Source organism: Danio rerio, chromosome 1, assembly GCF_049306965.1.
Source record: "Danio rerio strain Tuebingen ecotype United States chromosome 1, GRCz12tu, whole genome shotgun sequence".
Taxonomy (NCBI): Eukaryota; Metazoa; Chordata; class Actinopteri; order Cypriniformes; family Danionidae; genus Danio; species Danio rerio.
Window position 1 is genome coordinate 11,520,888 of NC_133176.1, and position 22,690 is coordinate 11,543,577.

Here is a 22,690-nt window from a genome sequence, read left to right on the forward strand (position 1 = left end):
GTCTGAGGTTAACCGATAAAACATGGCACACTGTTCCTTGTACACGAAGGAAAGGTTTTGTCTTTGAAACAACATGTTTTGATATGCAGCTTTGGTAAGGGAGTTAGTCAGGATCTTCCCTCTGGCCTACTGTCGAGGTCTCATGAGACTCTTGGCTTTTTCATGGTCACAAGCATTTGCAAACTCAGATCAAACACATTTTCATATCTTATCATATTCATAAACATATCATATCCTAAAACATATACTCCAATTCATTCACAAAGAGCAAAATTAAAGGGATAGTTCACCCAAAAAGGAAATTGTACACATTACTCATCCTTGTGATGTTTGAGATAGATTGAATTAGATTATTAAATAGATTTATTAATATGTGTATGTATTGATTATTAAATAGATTTTAAACTAGTTAAGGGTGAGTAAATTTATCTTATTTATTTGGGTGAACCATCCCTTTAAACTGACATGAAAGTGGAATAAAACTGAATTGGAACGAAGCATCAAACTCTGGAACTCTTAATGAAAGGAATGAATTACAGAACATGTGCATGTTTATTCTCTAGAGGCCAGGCTAAATGAATAAACACTGCATTCCTGACATGTCTGATCCTAAATCATTCCTCAGAAACTTCTGAAAAAACATTAATTATGACATAAATGATATTTACATTTTCAATTGTGTTTTTGCCAGATGTTTTCCAAAAGCAACTCACCAATTGAGACCCTGTGGCACCAAACCAGTTTGCAATTTTATTTGAGATAATAGAAGAGAGTTAAAATTATAGACTAAATCATTATATCAACCATAAAGTAAAGATCATGTTCCATGAAAAACGGTGCAACTTCCCTACATTATTAAAAAAGTTATTTACTATTATCAAAAGTTATTTTTTTATTATTTATGTGAATTTGGACAACTTTAAAGAAACCTTTTCTTAATATTGTAATTTTTTTACCCTCAGAATCCAGATTTTCAAATAATTGCATCTTGGCCAAATATTATTCTGTCTATATTAATTTAGCTTTCATGTTTTGTATAATCTCAATGTCAATGTCAAAAAATGATCCTTATGACCCTTTAACTTTGTGCTTCAGTGTTAAAGTTTGGAAAATGTATTGTGTGCCTTTCCAGCCGCAACCCAGTACTGGGAAGAGGAAGACTGATGGGGAGGATTGGGGTGAATGCCTTTACCAGAAATTCTTCACTCATTTATTTTCCTACGGCTTAGTCCCTTTATTCATTCCACAGAGGAATGAACCGCCAACTTATCCACCAAATGTTTTACACAGCGGATGCCCTTCCAGCTGCAACCCAGTACTGGGAAACACCCATACACTCACATTTACACACACACACACTGCGGCCAATTTAGTTTATTCAATTCACCTATAGCGCATGTCTTTGGACTGTGGGGGACACCAGAGCACCCGGAGATAACCCACGTGAACATGGGGAGACTCGAACCAGCGACCTTCAAGCTGTGAGGGGATAGTGCTAACCACTGAGCCCCCATGTCGCCTGCCTTTACCAGAAATCATCTTTTTAAATTCAATGTAACTTTTTGGTAGTTTTTTTTATATTGTTGAGCTACAAAAAAGCAAACTAAAAACAAATGTTTCAATTAAATGGTGTAAATGAATCATTCATTCCTTCATACTCTTTTCAGCTCAGTCCCTTTATTAATCTGTGGTCGCCACAGCGGAATGAACCGCCAACTTATCCAGAACATGTTTTATGCAGCAGATGCCCTTCCAGGTGCAACCCATCAGTGGGAAACACCCATACACACTCATTTACACACATACAATGCGGACAATTTAGCCAACCCAGTTCACCTGTACTGCATGTCTTTGGACTTGTGGAGGAAACTGAAGAACATGCAAACTTCACACAGAAATGGCAACTCACCCAGCCGAGACTCCTGAACCAGCGACCTTTTTGCTGTGAGGTGATTGTGCTACCCACTGCGCCACCATAATGCATATTTATTTGTATTTTATATATATATATAATACAAATAAATACGCTGTCACTGATTAATAGAAGACAAGGCAGAAGACATCAGCAGATGCAGCTTTAGTAATTACATTAAACTCCGTTGTGTTAAACATGGAATTATGTTTTTAGTTCATTATAAAATGGAGAAAATTTTATTTTTTTAATTTATGAAATAAATTAAGAAATTATGCATTTCAACTTTAATGTACACTCAAAAAATGACTTTTGCTGCTTGTTCAATCTGCTTATTTAAAATGAGTTTAAACAACACAATTATTAAGACTTTTTTTCAGACAACCTAATTGTTTAATGTTCAGTCCACTTAATTTGTAAAAACGATTAAGTTAACTTGTAAATTGAGTAGGAATTGTGTGGAACTCAGCATTTTTAGTGTAATACACACTCAAAAAATGACTTTTGCTGCTCGTTCAAACTGTCAAATGAGCTGAAACAACACAATTCCTATGATTTTTTTCAGAAAACCTAATTGTTTTATGTTCAATCCACTTTAATTTGTAAAAAAAATACAATTAAGTTAACTTGTTAATTAAGTAGAAATTGTGTGGAACTCAGCATTTACAACACACTCAAAAATGATTTTGCTGCATGTTCAAAATATGTCAAATGAGCTGAAACAACAAAATTCTTAAAATTTCTTTTGAGACAACCTAATTATTTTATGTTCGATCTGCTTATATTAGTTAAGTTAACTTAATCGATTTGAGTTTGGACAACTTGAATAAATTGAATGGAACCCTGAATGGAAGCCATACCTTCGGCCCACAGTCTTCAATTAAGTGTCGTTTTTGGCCCGTAAAACATGCCACCGCTGCTCCAAAGAGTTAATATCACACCATTAATTCCCATTAAAGTTACTCCACCATTTCTGCAACATGTAATCATTATACAATCCCCAAATACCTTCCTTTGTTCCACAAATAGAAAACTTAAATCCGTCTACAATCTGTAAGAAAGTTTAAAGCCATTGGGCAACTGTGGTTTGTTTGTTCCATCAGTGCATGTGATGTACTTATTGTAAAGTCTCTTTTTTTTTTCGTTCTTTCTGAAAATAGCTCAGGGTTTGTAATCCTCAAGCCCCTCCTCGGGCTCCCTGATAAAGCCAGCAGGTGCCGTCCCATCCAGAAGCCCCCCGTCTCTCCAGACAGGATGTTTCCCCTGCAGTTCTTCAGCCTCTTCTACATCGCCGTGCTCGCAGACTTCGAAGAAAAGAAGAAAAGGCAAACACTCCAGTATGACCTCTCCAAATATAAAAGAGGAGATCTGCTAGAGGTCCCGAGAACTCTCTTCACGCATTTCGGGATTTATTTGGGAAACAATCGCGTGGCTCATCTTATTCCTGATATCTTACCGGTCTGGACCACCGACCAGAAAGCTATTCAGAAGATGGTGACCAACAACCGGTTGATTTTAGGGGTAATTGCCAAAAAAGCTAGCGTCCGCGTGGACTCGGTGGAGGACTTTGCTTATGGAGCAGAGATTCTGGTTAACCATATGGACAAGGTGTGTAGCCGGGCAGCATTCGAAGGTGAGGAAGTGGCCAGGAGAGCTGAGAAGCTCTGTGGGTCTGTGGTTTACAGTCTGCTGTGGTACAACTGTGAACATTACGTCATGTACTGCAGATACGGCACTAGCATGAGCTTTCAGACCTACCAGGTGAGACCTTTCAAGGTTTGAAGTTAATTTAAAGGGATGGTTCACCCAAAAATTAGTTTACCCGCCATTTAATCACCCTAAAGTTGTTCTAAACCTTAATGAGTTTCTGTTGAAAGCAAAAGAAGATATTTTGAAGAATATTTAAAACCTGTAAAACTTCCATTATAGTAGAAAAAGAAAGTCAGTGGTTATAGGTTTCCAACATAAAAAACCCTTTTGTGTTCAACAGAAAAAAAATCTTATAGGTTTAACAAGTGAAGAGGAAGTAAATGGTGACAGTTTTTTGTAATATTTTTGGCTGAACTATATCTATTATTAAAAGAATTGCTCACCCCAAAATGAAAATTAACAGAGTTTTTTTTTCTGTTCAATACAAATTATATTATGATATTATGAAGAATGTTAGAAACCTGTAACCATCAACTTGCATAGCGGGAAGGACAAATATATGGAAGTCAATGGTTGCAGGTTACAACAGAAAAAAGAAATTAAAACGGGTTTAACAAGTGAAGAGGGAGTAAATGATGATAGAATTTTCATTTTCTCTTTAAAGCTTTCAATAATATTAAAAGATTTGATTTTTAAGAATCAAATTACTCTTTCTTTAGTAGCTTTGGTGCGTAAACATTCATTCATTCATTTTCTTGTCGGCTTAGTCCCTTTATTAATCCGGGGTCACCACAGCGGAATGAACCGAAACTTATCCAGCATGTTTTTACGAAGCGGATGCCCTTCTAGCCGCAACCCATCTCTGGGAATGTGCGTGAACATGTAAGAATGTATTAGTAAATGTAAGACCATGAACGTACATAATCTGCAAGGACTTAGAAGGTCTCAAAACTTACTAAGCATCAATAGTTCTTTGTCACGTCTCTTTTGTTGCTGCTTTTAATCGATTATTCAAGGATAGTTCAGCCAAAAATGAAAAGGAACTCACTTTACAGTTCCAAACCTTAATGAGTTACTTTTTTCTGTTGAACAAAAAAATAAGCTATTTTGCAGAATGTTGAAAACCGGTAACCATTGACATCCACTCTTAGAAGTCAATAGCTACCAGTTTGGTGTTCATTTTAAGGCATACTTCCAAAAATGAACATTCTGTCATCATTTACTCACCCTTTTCTTCTGTTGAACACAACAGAAGATACTTTGAAAACTGTTGGTGGTACCCATTGACATAATGATTTTTATTCCTACTATGGAAGTTGATTCGTACCAGCAACCAATATTCTTCAAAATTATCTTCTTTTGTGATCGACAGAAGATAGGAACTCGTAAAAAAACTAAAATATATAGAGAGAGTGAGAGTAAATGATGAAATAATTAAAGTTGTTTGGGTGAACTATCCCTTTAATTTGCATTGGAATTCTAATCGTAACAATTACAATGTCTTTTTTTTTTTTTTTGGTCGTGTGAACATTAGATTGGATGTTTAAACATATAAACTTTTTAAAATGTATTAAAATGTTCATTCTTATCTATGCAACGGTTAGAGAAATGCTTCATTCTGTCATCTTGAAAATCTTTTGGGAATGTTTCATTTGAAGGTTTTTATCAACAGTAAGGATTAAAAATGCAAATGAAAACATAAATTCTCAATGTTTTCAAAACATTACAGATTTTCAGTTTATTACAAAGAAACTTTGCCTAAAATGAAAATGTATTCACTATTTACTCACCCTCAGGTGGATCAAATCTTTTTTATGTTTTATATTTTTGTAAGGAAATAGTATTAGGATGGTAAACTGTATTAGTAAACTTAAGAACATACCAAAACGAATTTACATAATCCGCAAAAACTTACAAGGTCTTAAAACCAATTACACATGAATACTTCTTTGTCACATCTCACATTCTGTTGCTGTTTTTAATCAGTTAATGCCTAAGAAGATTGGGAACATTTTTAACTATTTAACCCTCTACCGCCTGAAGAACCATATATGGTTATATACATACAGTTGAAGTCAGAATTATTAGCCCCACTTTGAATTTATTTTTCTTTTTAAAATATTTTCCAAATTATGTTTAAGAGAGCAATGAAATTTTCACAGTATGTCTGATAATGTTTTTTTTTCTGGGTAAAGTCTTATTTGTTTTATTTTGGCTAGAATAAAATCTGCTTTTAATTTTTTAAAACCCATTTAAAGGTCAATATTATTAGCCCCTTTAAGCTTTAATTTTTTTGACAGTCTAAAGAACAAACCATCGTTATATGATAACTTGCCTAATTACCCTATCCTAACCTAGTTAAGCCTTTAAACGTCACTTTAAGCTGTATAGAAGTGTCTTGAAAAATATCCAGTAAAATATTATTTACTGTCATCATGGCAAAGATAAAATAAATCAGTTATTAGTAATGAATTATTAAAACTATTATGTTTAGAAATGTGTTGAAAAAAATCTTCTCTCTGTAAAACAGAAATTGGGAAAAAATTAACAGGGGGCTAGCAATTCTCACTTCAACTGTATATATGTTTTTTTTCTTATTTATTTATTTATTTATTTATTTATTTATTTATTTATTTATTTATTTATTTATATTTTAGTATTTTCTTATTTATATTTTAGTATTTTCATAAATATAAATATATATAATTAATTTTTTTAAGTCAAAAGGTCTCGTATTAATACCTTGTAACCCTCTAGGGTGACGTAGCCTAAAATGAGTTAACTGAAATAAAAAAAATGAAAGAAATTCTGATGAATTTACTGTTATTGTTAATTTGCTGTGCAATGCTGACCAGCTAACAAAATTTAGGCCTATATTCCAGGATTTTTTTGATCACATTCTGCCCGATTGTGTTTCTGAAACTTAAACAAACGTCCATTTTTTAAATGTGTTAAGAATGTTTTTTCTTGATTGTGCCAATGTTAGAAGAACATTTCAATCCCGTGAGAAACTGCATGTTATGCGGCTGCTAGAGAAATATTCCATGTGCTAATTTATGTAAATGTATTCTCTAAATGCTTTCTAAACATGTATATTCAGTTTGTCAATGCATGAAATGGATAATTCATTACTTAAAAATGTTTCTATTCCACACAACCCCCCCAACTAACATTCCTTAATTTTTTGGGATTCATGGGATTACACACAAAATATCACTTAAAGAAATTTATAAAAGCACATTTATGTAAGGCATTGTTGGTGACTGACTGTGCAAGGTTGAACGAAAAGTGCAACCTGTTCTAAAAATTGAAAACATCTGTTTTTAGCATGTGCATACAAATGTTAACATAAGCATACAACAAACATGAAATACATGCTATGTCTGAAAATTGAATAAGTTAATGAGGATATTTATGTTTTTAACAAGAATGTTAATCTCCAGATTCCAGCATGTAATCTCTCTGAAACTCTTTCTATACACACGTTGTCTTTTTTAGGTCAAAATATAGATGATATTTCAAATAACATGCATGACAATACTGACCACTGTACAACTGGAACTCTGATTTCGGCCACAAAAATTAAAAATAGGCCCATCAAAGTTAAATCATTCTGTTTTTTTGTTTTTGTTAGGTCGTCCAAATGATCTGTTTTCCATTATATGAATTCTGTGGAAGTCATGAAATCTGTGGTGGTGCTTTTGAACAAATTATGCAATTATGCATCATTTTAGGAAAATTCCACCAATGCGGTATACCAAAAAAACTCGTAGGCACTGCCACCTAGTGTTAAGAGAGAGTTAAAGCGACCAAAAAAATTAAAACTGGCTATCATGAAGGCGACTCTGTTCTATAATAAAACATAAAAGAAGATTTTTATTGGAAACTGTGATCTTTGGTGACATATAAAATCATATTCAAGAGCTACTAGCACTTTGAGAGTCATAATAATAATAATAATAATAATAATAATAATAGGCTAATAATAATAATAATAATAATAATAATAATAATAATACAAGTAATAATAGACGCAGAACTAATTAATACATGTGGCTCTTGACAAAACATTGAGATTTTGTGAAGCTAAAATAAATAAATAAATAAATATAATAAATAAATAAATAAATGAGAAAATACAAAATAAATAAATAAATAAATATGAAAAATAAATTAAATTAAGAAAAATATGAATAAATAAATAAATAAGACAAAATACAAAATAATTAAATAAATAAGAAAAATAAATTAAATTAAAAATATGAAAATGTAGATAAATGAATAAATAAGAAAAATAAAAAAGTAAATAAAATATGAAAATATAGTAAATAAATAAATAAGAAAAATACAAAAATATAAATAAATTATTAAATAAATGAGATAAATAAAAAAAGAAAGATAAATAAACAAGAAAAATAAATAAATCAGAAAAATGCAAAAATATAAATAAATAAACAAACAAATAAATAAGAAAAAAGATAAATGCAATTTAAATGACTTAAAATGATAGTGTTGACTTTTATGCTTAATGTAAAAAGTCAGCTAGGCCTACATCTTGGATGCTCTGAGGGGGTGCATAATGAACTAAATGTTTCATTTTTGCATTAAGTAGCCTATTATTTTATTTTCCTCAACAGACCATACTCAACTGAATATTTTTAATGTATAGAAAGTGTGTTTTGAATGGAAAATGTATAAGCTTATTAATTATTTCTTCTTTTCTCTTCAACAGTTCTGCAAAGCTGTGCGCAAGATTGTGTGCAGCAAGATGAGCTCTCTTATAAGTCTTCTGTTGGGCTTGTTTATTATGTTTTATCTGCAGTCGGTGACCCTGTTTGGAATTTTACCCACAATTATCATTCCTTTTACCATTTGGATGGCATCCTGAAGCTGTGTGAAATACAAGTTTGGTCAATTAGCTGGATATTTTTTTTCCGGATTGTTTGTAGTTCATTATAGCGCTGGGTCTCAACTACGGGAACACCTTTCAAAAGATAAAACAGCTGCATTAAGACTGGTCAGGGCAAAGAAACGTTCCTAATAAACCCATGTAAGGATGTGATCCAGTACTTTCATTCATTTTCCTTTGGTTCAGTCTCTTTTTTCATCAGGGGTCGCCAAAGCGGAATGAACAGCCAACTTATATGTTTTACACAGCGGATGCCCTCCCTGCTGCAACCCACCAGTACTGTCATGTCAAGGATAATTTATTTTCTTACTGTATGTTGTGACTGTATAATGATGCCATATCAGCATTAATTAAAGAACATTCTATGAAATGCTTTTGTGTCTTACAATCTTTTCTTAAAGCTGCTTAAAGGAATATCACATTGTACAGTTGAAAACAGAATTATTAGCTCTCCTTTTAATGTTTCCCAAATGATGTTTAACAGAGCAAGGAAATTTTCACAGTATGTCTGATAATATTTTTTCTTCTGGAGAAAGTCTTATTTGTTTTATTTTGGCTAGAATAAAAACAGTTTTTATTTTATTTTTTAAACATTTTAATATCAAAATTATTAGCCCCTTTAAGCTATATTTTTTTCGAGAACAATACCCAATTACCCTAACCTGCCTAATTAACCTAGTTAAGCCTTTATAAAGTATTAAATATTAAGCCAAAAAAATATAAAACCCAATTATGTATACACTATTAGTTTTAAAAAAGAATATGTGCAAATAAAAATACACACTTTTGTTTTTGCAGACTTTTCTTCATTGCATTAACTTGTGTTGTATTACAGTGTTGCTAAACAGTAAGTGCATTTCTCAAACAGTACATACAAGTAGCAAATCAGCATGGATTACCTGCAAAAGCCAGTCTCTTGCTTAAAATGCTTAGTTCATCTCTCAATGAACATGTCAGAATGAACAGTCAAATTACTTACTCATGTTGTCAATATAACTGTACTCTGTAGGGATTGTTCTGATGTAAGCTTTGGCTAATTTGTTAAATTTTTTTTGTGGTTTGTACTGTGATTTGTTGCCAGATCATGTCATTGTGACACAGAAAGGGAAAGACAGCACTACACAGGACAAAGAATGAACCAAAACAAAAGTAATGTGAACATAGGACAATCTTTTTTCAGATGCACCTCACCTTCATTAGACAAAGTCCAGATTGACATGGGAGCAATTTACCAATAATAGATTTAGGAAAAACGTCTATGGAAATGTAATATTATAACAATTTAAATTTATTTTATATATAAATATAACTTGCCATTAACTTTTTTTCTCACTACCCACTGGTCATTTTCACAAGACAAAACTTTGTTGTTGGAAACTGATTTTATATACTTGAATTTGAGCTTTGCATGCTAAATGTACTTGAGTAAGACACATTTTACTTGATTTGGGTCATTAAAATAACTTGACTACCAATATTATGATATAGGTAGCCTATATCTGCTGTAGTCAACCTAAACCTAACAGTAGTAACAACCATAACATTACCATTATGTCTTAGGACATATTTGATTAACTTTATATTACCTACACCAAATGTTGACTAATGAAGGTACAATTATACCTACTTGTTTGTTAGACTACTTAACTGTCACACCATGTGGCATACAAATGCATTCAACAGACTTACATGACAGTGTATTGCTGTAGAGGGTAAATAAAACACAAGACAAGTGTTTAGAAAGAGTGTAGTTTATTTGACCTGCAATCTTATCTAAACAAGATAAACTTTCAGAAAACAGCACGGAAACATTATAATGCGCGCGCTCATGAATATAACCCGTGGTTGGCTTCAACGGTTGTCTTCAATAGTCCTTCTTTGCTCAACAGCTCTGCTGAAAGATAAAGCAAAACATTACAACAGCCAGACATACATAACAGTTACCATGGTTTCCATTTCAAACTATAGTAAACTAAAGTTTGAAACTATGGTTTAAAATAGACGATGAATGGGCCTCGCTGCTCCTACCCACCATAACCCTCGCAGCGAGGTCCCACTACCGGCCTCCCGTGTTTCCCTGAGGGTCCTCAGGGCTTGTTTGTTCCCTGCCTAGGGCTCAAAAGCGCCTCGCCCCAGGGAGTGCAGTTAACCGGGCGCCAGGCCGTGCCAGTGTTCACTGGATGTTGCTCGGCGGCACATTCCGAGCAACAAACACGTAATGTTCCTAGCGATATTGCGTTTATGTACGCAAACCGCAAGGAACTACAGCACAGACGGGCCCGAGTTAAGCTTCACGAAGCGGACTTCGTGAGATTGGCGTGGCTCCACTCGTACCGTCGGTATTGAACTCACCTTGGTCAAGTACAAACAGCAACACCGAGCGAACTGACAACGTTTGAGAGAGAACCGACGAGCTTTATAGGAATGCATATGCAAATTTTTACAAGACACGTCACTGCTGTGAGTCTCGTTGTCATGGTGAGATCTGGAGAGGGACTCTGGAATCTGCGTCACGGCGAGTTGCGGTCTGCTGTGGACAAAAACATATTAAATATATTCAATATTTATTTTTACATTTTTGGTGCTGTGTAATATTCTGGGATTCAGTAGAATATGGAGACAGATGAATATAATTGGGTATATGACGAGCTAGTGTTGTTCCCATACTTATAAACTTCTGGTGACCTGTTATTGTGCTTTTTTTCATTTTAACGTTATACGGTTCCTTTTCAGCATTGATGTTGTAAAGTAATTAAAATACAATCAGTTAAATAAACGTTGGCATTCATTTAGTTGTTCAAGTATAAATTAATTTAAATATATTTTGGCTATTATTTTATTTTATTTTAATTTTTTTACTAAAGAGACTAGAAAAATTCTGAAGAATTCGTCATTGTTGTTTTATTTTTATTATTAAAATTATTTTTTTATTGAAATGGCCAAATTGTGACTGAGGAAAGTTGAATGTGCTGGCTAACTTACTGTTTTTTACTTTAAAACTTTAACAGATTGCTGTTTTTCCTAATGATATATGATGTAATAAATTTGTATTTTAAAAATTAGTCTTGTTTAAAAAAATTTTATTGCAATTTTTTAGGAAATATTTTTAGTACATAAAAAGTGTGATTATGATGACATCTGACTAGCTAATTCAATAAAGAATAAATAAATAAATAAATCACTGAAATGCAGTATTTAAATCTCATAGTTAAATAGAAACTGAGGCTTATAACTACAGAAAGGTCCACGTTTTGAGAAAAAGAACCACCTCTTTCACCAGGCTGGCTACGGGCCTGCTTTACACCAGGCTGGCTAAAAACTCCATTAGAAACGCCCTTGCAGCTCATTGGTTGAAAATCAAAAGTCACGTAAATAGTGCTTGTTTGACGTGATCAACAACATCACCTCATAGATCATCAAGTGTTGCCAAATTAATCCTGATTTTTTTCGTTTCTTATTTATTTTTTTAATTTGCCAAAAGGTAAGTGAAGCAGATTAATTACACCAAATATCAGTGCTAACGTTATATTGAAAACGAACGACTAACGTTATGCGATTTTTAACGAAAGCTTTCATTTGTGTTTCAGTCACGTCATAGTATTCACACAAAGTTTATAATAAATATAATCGACTAAAAATACCTGTTTTGGGTGACTTTACATGTCCCCGCTAGTTTAAATAGTCTGACTGTTGAGTTATCATCGAGTGTAAGAGATTTTTACCTCAAAATCTCGATTTTTCTCCTGACAGATATTTTAATACATGTTAACATAAGTGCTAATATAAATCAATTGTGTTGTTGCTGTCATAAATGAATTTACTTCATGTAAGTTAACGTTTAGACAAAATTATGTTTTATTTCCTGACCGATCAATAGTTATGCTAATCGTGCTTGCTAACTGAGAAAACCTGCCTAGCCTACTTACGCAAACCTCAAATCTAATCAGCATTTCATCAATAATCAGACACATTTTACACAGTTCCGTTTTTTTCTAATTAGTTTACTTATCTACAGAAATAGACGTAAGGTTACTGTACGTCGTTTGAAGTATCAAAAGCTTTAGGCGCCGAGTGTAATACTGGTTTGTGACTCGGCTGACTAACGTTACGTGACACAATTTAACTGATTGAGGTAAAGTTGGTGTCATATCGTATTGATGTCATTTGGACTTTCTCCTTATAATTTCAGACCAGTAACGTTATTATTTGCTAGTGCTAAGTAGTGGAATCATATTAGCAGCCAATAATGATCAAAGTACAACCTTCCACAGTCAAATAATTAGTGCTGTTTTGAAGTCATGCCTACATGGGATTTCAGTCCTAATATTCAAAGTACCGCGGTATTGAATTGAATTTTATCTGACAGATTTTAGACAAGCTGTACATAAATACAAGTATCCCATACATTTTGAAATAAAAGCTGTTGAGGATAAAAACACAATAAAGGCCTTGGCTTGTTTCCATTGTGGTCCACGCTGTTAAATAAAACAAAGTATGGCTCCTCCACATTTTAAAACTGGAACAAAATAATTCACAAATACAATTATTCCTTCATTCATTCATTTTTGTTTTTGGCTTAGTCCCTCCATCAATCAGGGGTCGCCACAGTGGAATGAACCGCCAACTTATCCAGCATATGTTTCATGCAGCGGATGCCCTTCCAGCTGCAACCCCATTCACAATCAAATAACACATAAAATAAAAACATCCTCATCCACCATGCAAACTAATTATCCTCATCAAACAACCATCTTTTAATAGCTTTTTTTAACCTCCTTAAGTCTTTTATTTTTTTAATAGGTTTTGGTAATTTGTTCCACATGATTGCACTTGTATATAAAAACACATTTTCCCCACTAGACTTCTAAATTTAAATAAACAAATAGTAAAATCTCAACCCCTAGTACTGTATGAATGCTGTTGCCTCACCATTTGAAAATAGTTCACCAAATAACAAGGAACCACATTAATAAACATTTTACGTACCATTCCCAGTTTTAAAAAACATACTCTATTACCAACAGTTAACATGCCTAATTCTTAAAAAAAAACTTTATGCAAATGTGCTCTAGGATGAATTTTTAAAATTATTCGTACTAATTTATTTTGTGGTAAACAATATAGTGAGCATATTACAAGTTATCACTGAATGAATGTGCGAATGTAACACCAACTTTACCTCAGTAAGTTAGTTAACTTGGGACACAAGCTTATGAGTTTATGAGAAACCCGACAGAAAGGTTTTCTTTGATAGTTTGTGTGTTTGTGAAGGGATTATGGATGAACGCAGCAGTCAGCCGTCGGATAACAGTAGGATGGACAGCTCTAAAGAAGCTGCATTATTGGCCCTGATGGACAGGACAGGCTACAGCATGGTTCAGGAAAATGGTCAGAGAAAGTTTGGTGGTCCCCCTCCAGGTAAGCTATGATAGAGAGCATTACTGTGCAATACATTACACTACATTAGATAGATTTATAGCTTGTGTGTGTGTGTGTGTGTGTGTGTTTATGTAAGGCCTAGGTGGGTATATAATATCCAAAAATATAGTATATTGCCAGTATATTGCCTTTTGTAGGATATAATTTAGGTAGGCTTTGAGGTAGCAAAATAATGTTTAAGTAAACCCAACATTACATTTAGAAAGTGTTGAGTAACTGATGAAAATGTAATAACAAACACATTAGTAATATTTTTCAAAAGCAAAATAAAATGACTCCTAAAGGCAAAGTTTACTGGAATTCTGTTATAGTTAATATTAATTGGAAAAGAGCCTTTAAAATACTCCCTTCAAATACTCTATTAACAATAAAATGAAAGAAATTCATTTTAAAATACTATTTACTCTTTACACAGTTAAAGCTTAATTATCAATGTACATTGAAATGGAGGACATCTGTATTTTCTGTAAGGCAGATAATGAGAGCCTTTTTCATTAATTTTTTGAATGTGATGTTGTCAACAGTTTCTGGAAATGTCTAGTAAAATATAATTTTAAAATGACAAAGCATGGTTATTATTTTACGTTAAAATGTATTATAATTTATTAGTATTTATTATAAAAACAAATCCAACAAGTCTTGAATATATTGTTAATTTCTTTATTTTATTTGCTAAATTTCATTTACACAAACAGAAATTTTCTAAGTCATCTCCCACATTAACAATTTTTTGTATCGATTTTGATTTTTTGTTTCGTTGAAAAGCAAAATATCAGAAATATGTATCAATCATTATAATAGTTTTTGATTCCCCTGTTAATTCTTAGAACCATTGGATATATGTTTTGTGTATTTACTTTTTTACCATTATTATTTTAGTTTTTTATGTTCACCTTTTAAATTGTGTTGTTTTATGTATGTTCCTGATGGTTTATGCAATAAAAAAAGGTAAAGGGATTGTCTACCCAAAAATGAAAGTAAAAGAAAAAATAATGTCTTTTAACCTGTTCCACATAAAAAAGTTAGGATTGGTTCAATGTGTAAATGATGACAGACTAGCTATATTTTAGGTGACTATTAGGTGATAAACTGGTCTTTCTGATAAACATTGGATTCCTTGGACAAAATATTCACAATTGACAACAAATTGTCAGTAAAACTCATTTTCACAGTCTAATTAAAGTTGGCCAACTTTGACAAAAAGATTATATATATATATATATATATATATATATATATATATATATATATATATATATATATATATATATATATTTATTTATTTATTTATTTATATACATATATATAGATTAAGATTTAGATTTTTTTTTAAATAATGATATTGTATGTTTATTTCCACGTAAAAAAGTTTAGATGACTCTATCTTTGATGATAGTATCTCAACATGTATTATTTCCCCATTTCATTATATCATAATTATTTCATAAAATAGGAAATAATTTAGCTTTTTTGCAATGGCATTTCAATTAAGTGGCATCAGATAGCAGTGTCCATAATAACACACTGAAGTTGTGTTTCAGGCTGGGAGGGCCCTCCTCCTCCACGAGGTTGTGAGGTGTTTGTGGGTAAAATCCCGAGAGACATGTATGAAGATGAGCTGGTGCCTGTGTTTGAGCAAGCCGGTCACATCTACGAGTTTCGTCTGATGATGGAGTTCAGCGGAGAAAATCGTGGCTATGCCTTCGTCATGTACACCACCCGCGAGAAAGCCCAACGAGCCATTCAGCTCCTCGACAACTATGAAATCCGCCCTGGGAAGTTCATTGGAGTTTGTGTGAGTCTGGACAACTGTCGCCTTTTTATTGGCTCCATCCCAAAAGACAAGAAGAAGGAGGAGATCCAAGAAGAGATGATGAAGGTAAGTAGTTATTTAATTAACTGTCAATTAATCAGTTATTACATAATTTATAAAGGTATTTTTTTTGTATTGTATTTGTGATTGCAGGTGACTGAAGGGGTCATGGATGTGATTGTGTATCCCAGCGCAGTGGACAGGATGAAGAATCGTGGCTTTGCCTTTGTTGAGTATGAATCCCACAAAGCAGCTGCCATGGCTCGCAGGAAACTAATACCAGGTGCAAAAGAACAGTGAAAGTACATATATTGTGATTCATTTGTGGTACATGAGGTGGTTAGCATCACTGTCATACATTAACGGAAATTTTTTTAAAAATGTTTGACAAAATTCAGGTAATGCTTTTTAAACTTTTTGCAATTCCTGTATTTCTTGAGGTTTAATTTACTAAATATCATTAATCCTTATTGTTGTTGTTTATTCAGGATACACCAAAGTAATTTTAAAAAATCAGGTGAATTCAATGGTAAATTAATTTTAAAAATTTACATAAATGATATTGATTTTTTATACTAGGAAAGTGCTTCAAGAAAAACCTTCACTGTTTATAATATGAGCAAATAATTTTAATTACTCTGTTCATTGTAGTATGCTGTATAAATGCGTTATCTTAATAAGTTTATTTTTCAATTCAAAAGAAAAAAAATAAGCAAATTTCTTTTAATAAAACGCATAATTAATGGATAATCTTAGAAATAGCGCGTAAGAAACTCAACACAGGGTCATTGTGGATACATACCCCTGTCTACATTTCTGGAGAGCACACATGATGTAGCCTGAGGTATGTCTGGCTGCATTTTGTCATTAAAATTAATGCTACGGAGTTGTATGATGTAGCCGTCGTTCCTTTTCGCACTACCAGCTGACCGCTTACCTCCATATGGATGGCTTTTTCAGTGTTAACAGTTTGCCCAGTAGCTTGCCACATACGTTGGCGGACTTGGGACGCCGAATGGAGTTTACTGCGACAACAAGGTTTAAACGGTTCAAGAAACCAGGTAAAGCAAAAGCAAAAAGATTAAGATAAATAAATATAGATCAGGCATCTACAGCTTTATATTTTCTAGATTGCTTTTGTAAACAATATCGGTTAGGTTTAGGGAAGGGGTTGGGTGAGTCAGTCACTCAGTGGATTTACAAAAACTGCGAGCAGACGCATCTCCGGTTAAGTATTTTGCTGTTCAGAAGTATTTTGCTGTACAGAAATGTAGACCTAGGTACGTAGCTGCAATAAGCCTGGGTTGAAAAAAATTGTTCAGTGGTGTAGGGATGCAACGATTATAGATTTTAGTTGGACGAATATAGTCTGAGGAATAATCATGGTTTCACGGTGAGATCATAATTATTATGCATTCATTATTTTAGAACACTACAAATCACATAAAACTAATAAATAAATGTTTAAAAGTGTTATTTAAATAACAAAAAAAATTAATAAATATTAAATAAATGACAAAACAACAAACAAATAAAAAAAAAACAGTATTTGTCTAATGTAAATCTAAGCTACATATTAGCTAAATATTTCCCTCTTAAAGAGAATAAATGTAGTCAAAGGCTGCTGAACCTCTCTCTGAAAGGCAGTGTTGATCAACTATATTACACAATTGTTCATGAAATTACACGCGCAAAAGGCATGATGTGTAAATAGGCCCTAAGTTAATAGCCTCAGTCATAGCTAATTCAGTGTGTGTGGGTATTAGCCTTGATGTACAAGCTCAGAACTTTAAACTAGCCCAAAGTTAGCATGACTTTATTTAGTTGCAGTGCATAATCGAGGTGTTGAGAAACTTTTACGATTAATTGACCGTGATGAATTAAATCGCGGTTAATAGTGAAATCGTTTAATCGTTGCATCCCTAAAGTGGTGTTAAAAATACTAGTAGGTACAGAAGACATTATCAAATCAATTTTATTTTTTAATAATTAGACATACATTTCGTTAAATTCCATGAGTGATTGCTGTTCTAATTTTGTGGATACTTGTTGACCACTTCAACGTGACATCTTTTGGAAACATCCACAATTATACAACTAGCTGAATGTCTGTCACAACCTTGATGTTTCAGGTACGTTTCAGTTGTGGGGTCACACCATCCAGGTTGACTGGGCCGAACCAGAAAAAGAATTAGACGAGGAAACCATGCAGCGAGTTCGAGTTCTTTATGTGCGGAATCTAATGCTGAGCACCACGGAGGAGACGCTTCGCTCTGAGTTCTCACAGCTGAAGCCTGGCTCTGTGGAACGTGTTAAGAAGCTGACGGATTATGCCTTCATCCACTTTTATAACCGCGAGGATGCCCTAACCGCTCTTGAGTCCATGAATGGGAAAGTTATTGATGGTTCGCCTATTGAGGTAACTCTTGCCAAGCCTGCTAGCAAAGATGGAAACAAAAGATTTGGACCGCGGAATTGCCACAATGGAGTGACCGCTGCTGGAGGCTACGGTGATTCCAACTTCTTGTTCCAGACCAGAAATGACATGACCATCGGAGCTATGGGCAATGGGTTAAACGCACACGCTCTCAGCCTGCCATATGCAGTGGACTTAGATCGCTGTGTGTATCCCTTCTTACCTGGGTCCACTTTGGTCCCAGTCAGCCTAAACACCGTTAAGCCCAGTCAGCTGAGCTCAGCTGTATCATTGCTGGATTACTACTGCCACAAGAATGACTGGTCTCTGCCGGAGTATCACCTCTACTCCCTTGCCGGACAGGAGGGCAAAGTAATGCTAATCTATAAAGTGGTCATCAGCAGCACCAGACGAAGCTTCATGCCTGATAAAGTCTGCACTATACTCGAGGATGCCAAGGAGCTTGCAGCTCAGAACGCACTCTGGAACTTAGGTTAGTTTTGCCTGGGGTTTTGATTCTGGGAAGCATTCAAAGGGATTGTTCACTTAAAAATGAAAATTATCTCATAATTTACTCTCCCCCATGTGGTTTTAAAAGAAGAAACATAACATGACTTGCTGCTGTCGCCACTAGCTTGCTTTGTTTGGACTTGTAGAGCTGTGTATAGTTGCATTTGCTCTTCGGTGTTGTGGCCTTCAGCAGTGATATTTACAGAGCTGGGCGATATTGCAAAAAAAATTATCACGATATCATTTTTCATATCATGCATTATCAATAAGTAATGGATGTTTTTTTTAACAATACCTTAAGGCAGGGGTTCCCAAATTTTTCAGCCCGCGACCCCCAAAATAACAATGCCAGTGACTCGCGACCCCCAATATCCTCTGAGGTGGTTATAAATACAGAAACCTTGCATGCAATGACGCAGACACACCAATTAAATTTGTGTCAGTGCTTTAAATGTGCCAGAAAGTATAACATGATGTTATAAAATCAAAATGCATCTGATGCTATTGCTGCCTTTAATATAATGTAATTACCCCAGGGGTCGCAATCCAATAGAACTAGTAACTATAAGCTACTATAGTAACTATATAGTATATAGTAACTATAAAGGACTATTTTTATTTTCAGTATACTTATGGATAAAATATGTTAATTCTTATGGTTTAATAAAAATAAATAGATTTTTGGAAATTACCAGGCGACCCCCCTTCATTGCCCCGCGACCCCTCGGGGGGTCCCGACCCCCACTTTAAGAACCACTGCCTTAAGGAATATTAGATTTTTTATTTTTATTTTTACTTTTTTTATTTAACCACCTTTTTTATTTAACCACTACTAAGGCAAATTATTTAAAAAGTCAAAAACAAAAGTATTTGTACAAAATATCTGATCTCTTTATAATAAAATAAACATAAGTGTTAAAGAAACTCCTAAACTTGATAAATAAAATGTTGCAAAGTGTGTGCAATGGTAAAGATAAATCAACATCTCTAAGATGTCAATAATAATAACAATAATACAGTAAACCTCAAACTTTGTAAACAAAACAAATTATGATAATCAAATCACGTCGCATGTGCCTACATTGGAAATTACAAACTGACACCCTAAGCTTATTGGCATTGCTTCCAAGGCGCTCGCTTAGCAACCACGTTTTAATAAAACTGTAGCGCTTTGTCACGAAACTACATACCAAACTTTTTTTTTATTCTTGATATTGACAGTGGTGTTTAGTCAATAAACACCGATATTGATTTTATCGCCCAGCCCTTCGCTGAACTGAACTAAGCTAAACTTCAGCTGTGAAACCTGGACTGATGCTGTTTCAGTTAAGCTGTTTTGAGGCAATCTTCATTGTAAAAGCACTACATTGTAAATGGCAGCAACCAACATTCTTTTCTTTATGTTCAACAGAAGAAAGAAACTTAAATAGGTTTTGAACAAGTGAAGGATGAGTAAATGATGACAGAATTTTTGTATTTATCTCAATTACTGACATGGAAATTTTGGGCGTTTGCCTAGAACACAATGTTGGCGTATCATAAATATTATTGAATCATCTGATTGCTGATTGCTGTTATTTGAGATAACATGATAATTGTGCAGTGCAAATTTATAATATAGAAATTTTGGTTTATAAGCGAATGCAAATTAAGCATTAATGTGTGTAATGCTTGAACAAATGCAACATTTTTAATGCTCATGTTATGCCTTTGATTTAGATTCTTTGTCCTTAAAGTTTCACACAGTCATTAATAGCTGGATATTTAATTTCTGTGGAGACAAAAAAGTTAAAAACCTTATTTTAAGTGCATAAATTGAGCGGTCTTTCTCTACACTAAAGGAAAAAAGAAAATTTCTTCCTCCAGTGTAAACCTAGATACTGTTTTTTTTAAACATTTTCCTGATAGACTTTCATTCCTGTTGGATCATGTTACTGAAAACTGAAGAAATGGCTGCTAAAAAATTCAGCTTTGCTATCTCAGGGATAAATAGCATTTAAATATAATAAAATGGAGAACTTTTATTTTAATTTACAATAATCTTTCACATAAGTATTGGTATTTTTAATAAAATAAAAGCGACCTTGTCAACATAAGAGGCATTTTAATATAGACCCTATTAAGTGGTTGTGTAAAAATCAACTGTTCTACAAATAATATTTAAAAACCTCTAATACTTCCTGATAATAGGGGAGCGTGAGATTAGAAAAACTAACATTGCCATGTTTTGTTTTTCTGCAATACATATTGCGATATGATTACAATTTCCTCAGATGACTTAAATAGCTCTGTTTGGTAAGAATTCAGGTACGTTAAGGTACGTCGGTGCCAATAGCCTAGTGGTTAGTGTGTCAACACATAGCACCGAAGTGCTCCGCAGCGACCCGAGTTTGATTCCCGTCTCGAGGTCCTTTGCTGATCCTTCCCCTATCTCTGCTCCCTACACTTTCCTGTCTCTACATCTCCACTGTCCTATTAATAAAGGTGAAAACCCCTAAAAAAGAATTATATATATAAAAAAAAAAGAATTCAGGTACAGAAATCAAATAATAAAGTGTAAAATTGCACTGCATAGTCTTTAATGAATAAATAATTCAATAAAATAATTTGTATTAAATAGTACAATTTAAACTCGTTTGATTTGCTCATACAGAGCAGAGCTAAAAAATACAAATGTACATGATAAACATTTGCTCCATTATGGTAAAAATCTTCAATGACTGTGGCTTCTAATCAATTACAGTATAATCCTAATTCAACATTGACATACCAATAGTTCACATTTCTGCTATCTTTTTTTATCTTCAGGTATAGTGCTTTAAACATTTGATTAAAATCAGGTGAGAGCTGAAATATCTTATGCACATTAAAACCTGTTCTTATTTGTATATGTCTTCTTGTAACAGATTGCTCCTCTGGCTCCTCATTGAATGTTTCTCCTCCTGCACCTTCTGGCTCTGGGTTCCTGTCCTTTGGCTGCAGGTCTCTGCCCTACCCAGCGTACCCCATGGCCTCAATCTCACCCCCCCTGCCCATCTCCTGCTCCTCTGCCCAGAGACTCTTCATCCCCAACCAGTCTTCATTCCTTTAGTCAAGAAGTTACTTTACTTACAGCGTGTTTCTTAACGTTCATATGAGTCGTTTTAATTGTTTCACAGACTGTTTCTGATTTAATGCTGTTTCAGTAGAATAACGTTTCCTCTGTTGCGCTAACTTACTTCAAGCCAGGGTTGTTGTTTCTTTACCAGAGTATTTTAAGGATTCTGTTTGAGCATTTATTTCGCTTTTTAATTCTTAAGAAGTAAGTTATTTACTCGCATTAGAAACAGTGTTTGAATGGAAACAACAAATATAAACTGTAACACTGCTAAAATGGCCAACCACTGGATCGTCTTTATGCAGTTGTGTAACATTTCTCTGGCAGATTAAATCTTCATAATTTAAGTTAGATGGTTTTGCTTTTTTGTTGTTGTTGAGCATTTGCCCTTGACTTGAATACCTACAACTAGGGCTGCACAATATATCGTTTCAGCATCGAAATCGCAATGTGCGCATCTGCAATAGTCACATTGCAAAGGTATGCAGAGTGCAGTCTGAATTATAGTTGACCAGGAGCTACAGAATTATATTTAATCACGGAATCACTGTATTTATATGGACGTCATATGATTTATGCAAAAAAAAACATTTTTTACTTAGATTTTTTGTATTGTTTCTAGTCCAAATATCTAATTTCATAGCAAAAACAAGAATATTTCACTTACCCCACTGGCAGATAATTTCCTTTAAACAAGCAAAATCTCTTTAATTTTCACTTTTTTTCTTCAGACGGTGAAAACTAAACAATATTTTTACATGGTCTAAGAATTTTTTTGACATTTGGTCTAGAAACAAGACGAACCAAAGTCAGAAAAGCAATTTATGCATTGTGATTTATAGAATTTCTGTACTCAAATACAGATAGACTCCCTAGAAAACCGTCAAATAGAGCTATTCAAACCGTCTTCTGAAACTATTTATATTGCAATATGTATCTCAGAA

The 22,690-nt window shown here is 33.6% G+C and overlaps 2 protein-coding genes and 1 long non-coding RNA gene across 5 annotated transcripts; 2 read left to right on the forward strand and 1 right to left on the reverse strand.

Annotated features, from left to right (window-relative positions):
• The first annotated feature begins 3,098 nt into the window (after positions 1–3,098).
• Positions 3,099–8,541, forward strand: lratb.2 (lecithin retinol acyltransferase b, tandem duplicate 2). Its single transcript, NM_001135971.1, has 2 exons — positions 3,099–3,673; positions 8,295–8,541. Exons 1-2 carry the CDS (start codon positions 3,167–3,169, stop codon positions 8,448–8,450), a joined length of 663 nt encoding a protein of 220 aa, NP_001129443.1. The 5' UTR covers positions 3,099–3,166; the 3' UTR covers positions 8,451–8,541.
• Positions 8,542–10,206: 1,665 nt separating this feature from the next.
• On the reverse strand, positions 10,207–10,861 carry LOC141384763 (uncharacterized). Of its 2 annotated transcripts, none has more exons than XR_012405467.1 (2): positions 10,504–10,861; positions 10,207–10,362 (listed from the first exon to the last, which is right to left on the reverse strand). It is a non-coding gene; the product is annotated as an uncharacterized lncRNA (long non-coding RNA). The 2 variants fall into 2 exon arrangements; XR_012405466.1 differs by having other exon boundaries at positions 10,207–10,365.
• A 955-nt stretch (positions 10,862–11,816) lies between these two features.
• On the forward strand, positions 11,817–22,096 carry rbm46 (RNA binding motif protein 46). 2 transcript variants are annotated; one of them, XM_073947974.1, is made up of 6 exons: positions 11,817–11,952; positions 13,726–13,889; positions 15,452–15,789; positions 15,877–16,006; positions 17,856–18,632; positions 21,556–22,093. In XM_073947974.1, exons 2-6 carry the CDS (start codon positions 13,748–13,750, stop codon positions 21,738–21,740), a joined length of 1,572 nt encoding a protein of 523 aa, XP_073804075.1. In that variant the 5' UTR covers positions 11,817–11,952; positions 13,726–13,747; the 3' UTR covers positions 21,741–22,093.
• Positions 22,097–22,690: the final 594 nt, after the last annotated feature.